The sequence below is a fragment of the Sinocyclocheilus anshuiensis genome, unplaced genomic scaffold (assembly GCF_001515605.1).
Source record: "Sinocyclocheilus anshuiensis isolate Anshui unplaced genomic scaffold, SAMN03320099.WGS_v1.1 scaffold1203, whole genome shotgun sequence".
NCBI lineage: Eukaryota > Metazoa > Chordata > Actinopteri > Cypriniformes > Cyprinidae > Sinocyclocheilus > Sinocyclocheilus anshuiensis.
This window is the reverse complement of record NW_015539980.1, coordinates 129,918-131,813: the sequence shown is the minus strand read 5'-3', so window position 1 is coordinate 131,813 and position 1,896 is coordinate 129,918. Positions and strand designations below refer to the sequence as shown.

At 35.4% G+C, this 1,896-nt stretch overlaps 1 protein-coding gene across 1 annotated transcript in view; it reads right to left on the bottom strand.

Moving 5' to 3' along the window:
- LOC107687133 (PR domain zinc finger protein 16-like) overlaps positions 1-1,896 on the bottom strand; it is a 73,286-nt gene that overhangs the window by 20,634 nt on the left and 50,756 nt on the right. The window contains exon 4 of the mRNA XM_016484364.1: positions 559-609. Within this exon, the coding sequence (XP_016339850.1) occupies positions 559-609 (51 nt within the window). The remainder of the gene's footprint in view (positions 1-558; positions 610-1,896) is intronic.

Below are 1,896 nucleotides of genomic sequence, written 5' to 3'. Positions count from 1 at the left end.
TTGAAAGAAAGAAAGAAAGAAAGAAAGAAAGAAAGAAAGAAAGAAAGAAAGAAAGAAAGAAAGAAAGAAAGAAAAACCTATTTTAGATACATTATAATTTGATTAACTTATAATGTATCTACATTGTTAAAATGTATTGACATGGGATAGATAGATAGATAGATAGATAGATAGATAGATAGATAGATAGATAGATAGATAGATAGATAGATAGATAGATAGATAGATAGATAGATAGATAGATAGATAGATAGATAGATAGATAGATAGATAGATAGATAGATAGATAGATAGATAGATAGATAGATAGATAGATAGATAGATAGATAGATAGATAGATAGATAGATAGATAGATAGATAGATAGATAGATAGATAGATAGATAGATAGATAGATAGATAGATAGATAGATAGATAGATGATAGCAAATAAAACCCTATAGGAACAAATTATTGATTGTCGTTTTGCTTTTGTGTTATTAATATTTGTGTGTGGTGATATCAGCATACATGTGTTAGACATGTCGAGAGGGGAGGACTGACATGAAGTGAATCCTACCTTTTTAATACAGCTGTCTTGAGACGACGTTTCATGATCATTCAGCATTTGCTGTGAAGACAAAAAAAAGATAAACAGTTAATGATTAGCTTCTAAACATTAGTTAATGATTACTAATGACTACTAACAAATACAACATCTTATAATTTTTATGGCCTGAAATCAGCACTGAATTGAATATTTGAAAGAGAGTCACAAGTACAGTCTTGTACAATAATTGCATTTAATTTCATTATTAAAATTGAAGTAATATTTTAATTTAATTAATTTATGAATTTAGCAGACGCTTTTATCCAAAGCGACTTACAGTGCTATACATTTCTTATCAGTATGTGTGTTCCCTGGGAATCGAACCCACGACCTTTTGTGCTGCTAATGCAATGCTCTACTACTGAGCCACAGGAACACTTAATTAATTAATATTTGAACTGTAAAAGTGTCCATTTCATCCTGTTGATGTCAAACTACTTTGACACATTGAGGTAATCGACAGTATACTGTAAATGCTCTTCATGGACACTTAGTTCAGTATGAAGTGGAATATTCTAAAGACTGTGACTATAGAGGAGATTGCAAGCGAGCTTTGAGACGTGTGGAGAAGTGAGCATTAAATGGCTAGTGAGTGATGAGACTGTCGTCTGAATCTGCGCCCCCCGCCGGGCCGTCGCCACAGCAGCGCAGGTTAAACCATCTCCTGCGATCAAATGAATGCTAAAGTTTAATCACTGACTGATGGGAGCAGGACTTTATAAATATATACATTTAAGCTAGACAGTTGGAGGAGATGTGGCATTGGAGGCCTTCAGGGATATTTATCTGAGAAAGCACCCAGTGTCGCTCGTATGAGAAGCCAGCTTGTTCCAGGTTTGGAGATAATGGGAGCTCGTATGAATCTCAGTGGCTCATTCAGAGCAGAACAGGAAGAGGCTGTGCTCTGGGATTATTGGGCCATATGCAGGTTTGACACTGAACCCATTTCCTGTCTCATCCTCTGAATGGAGGGTGTGTGAGCCTGTGCAAAGGTTCTGCAGGACGCTGATGTTGTGTTGGATTGAACCTGACATTTGAAGATTTTAGATAGGCTTAATAACGCACACACACACAAACACACACACACACACACACACACACACACACACACACACACACGCACGCACACACTGAGTCAGAGTGCTGTGAGACTAATATTTTTAATAGGAGTAGACAGAAGGACTGTTGTGTAGTTTACAGTAGTATCACCTTCTCATGCTTTTTTCTGTAAAAAGTGCTTTTTTTTGTTTAATATCTACATGTAAAGGTTAAAAAAAAAAAAACGTAAAAGAACACCTTATAAAAAAA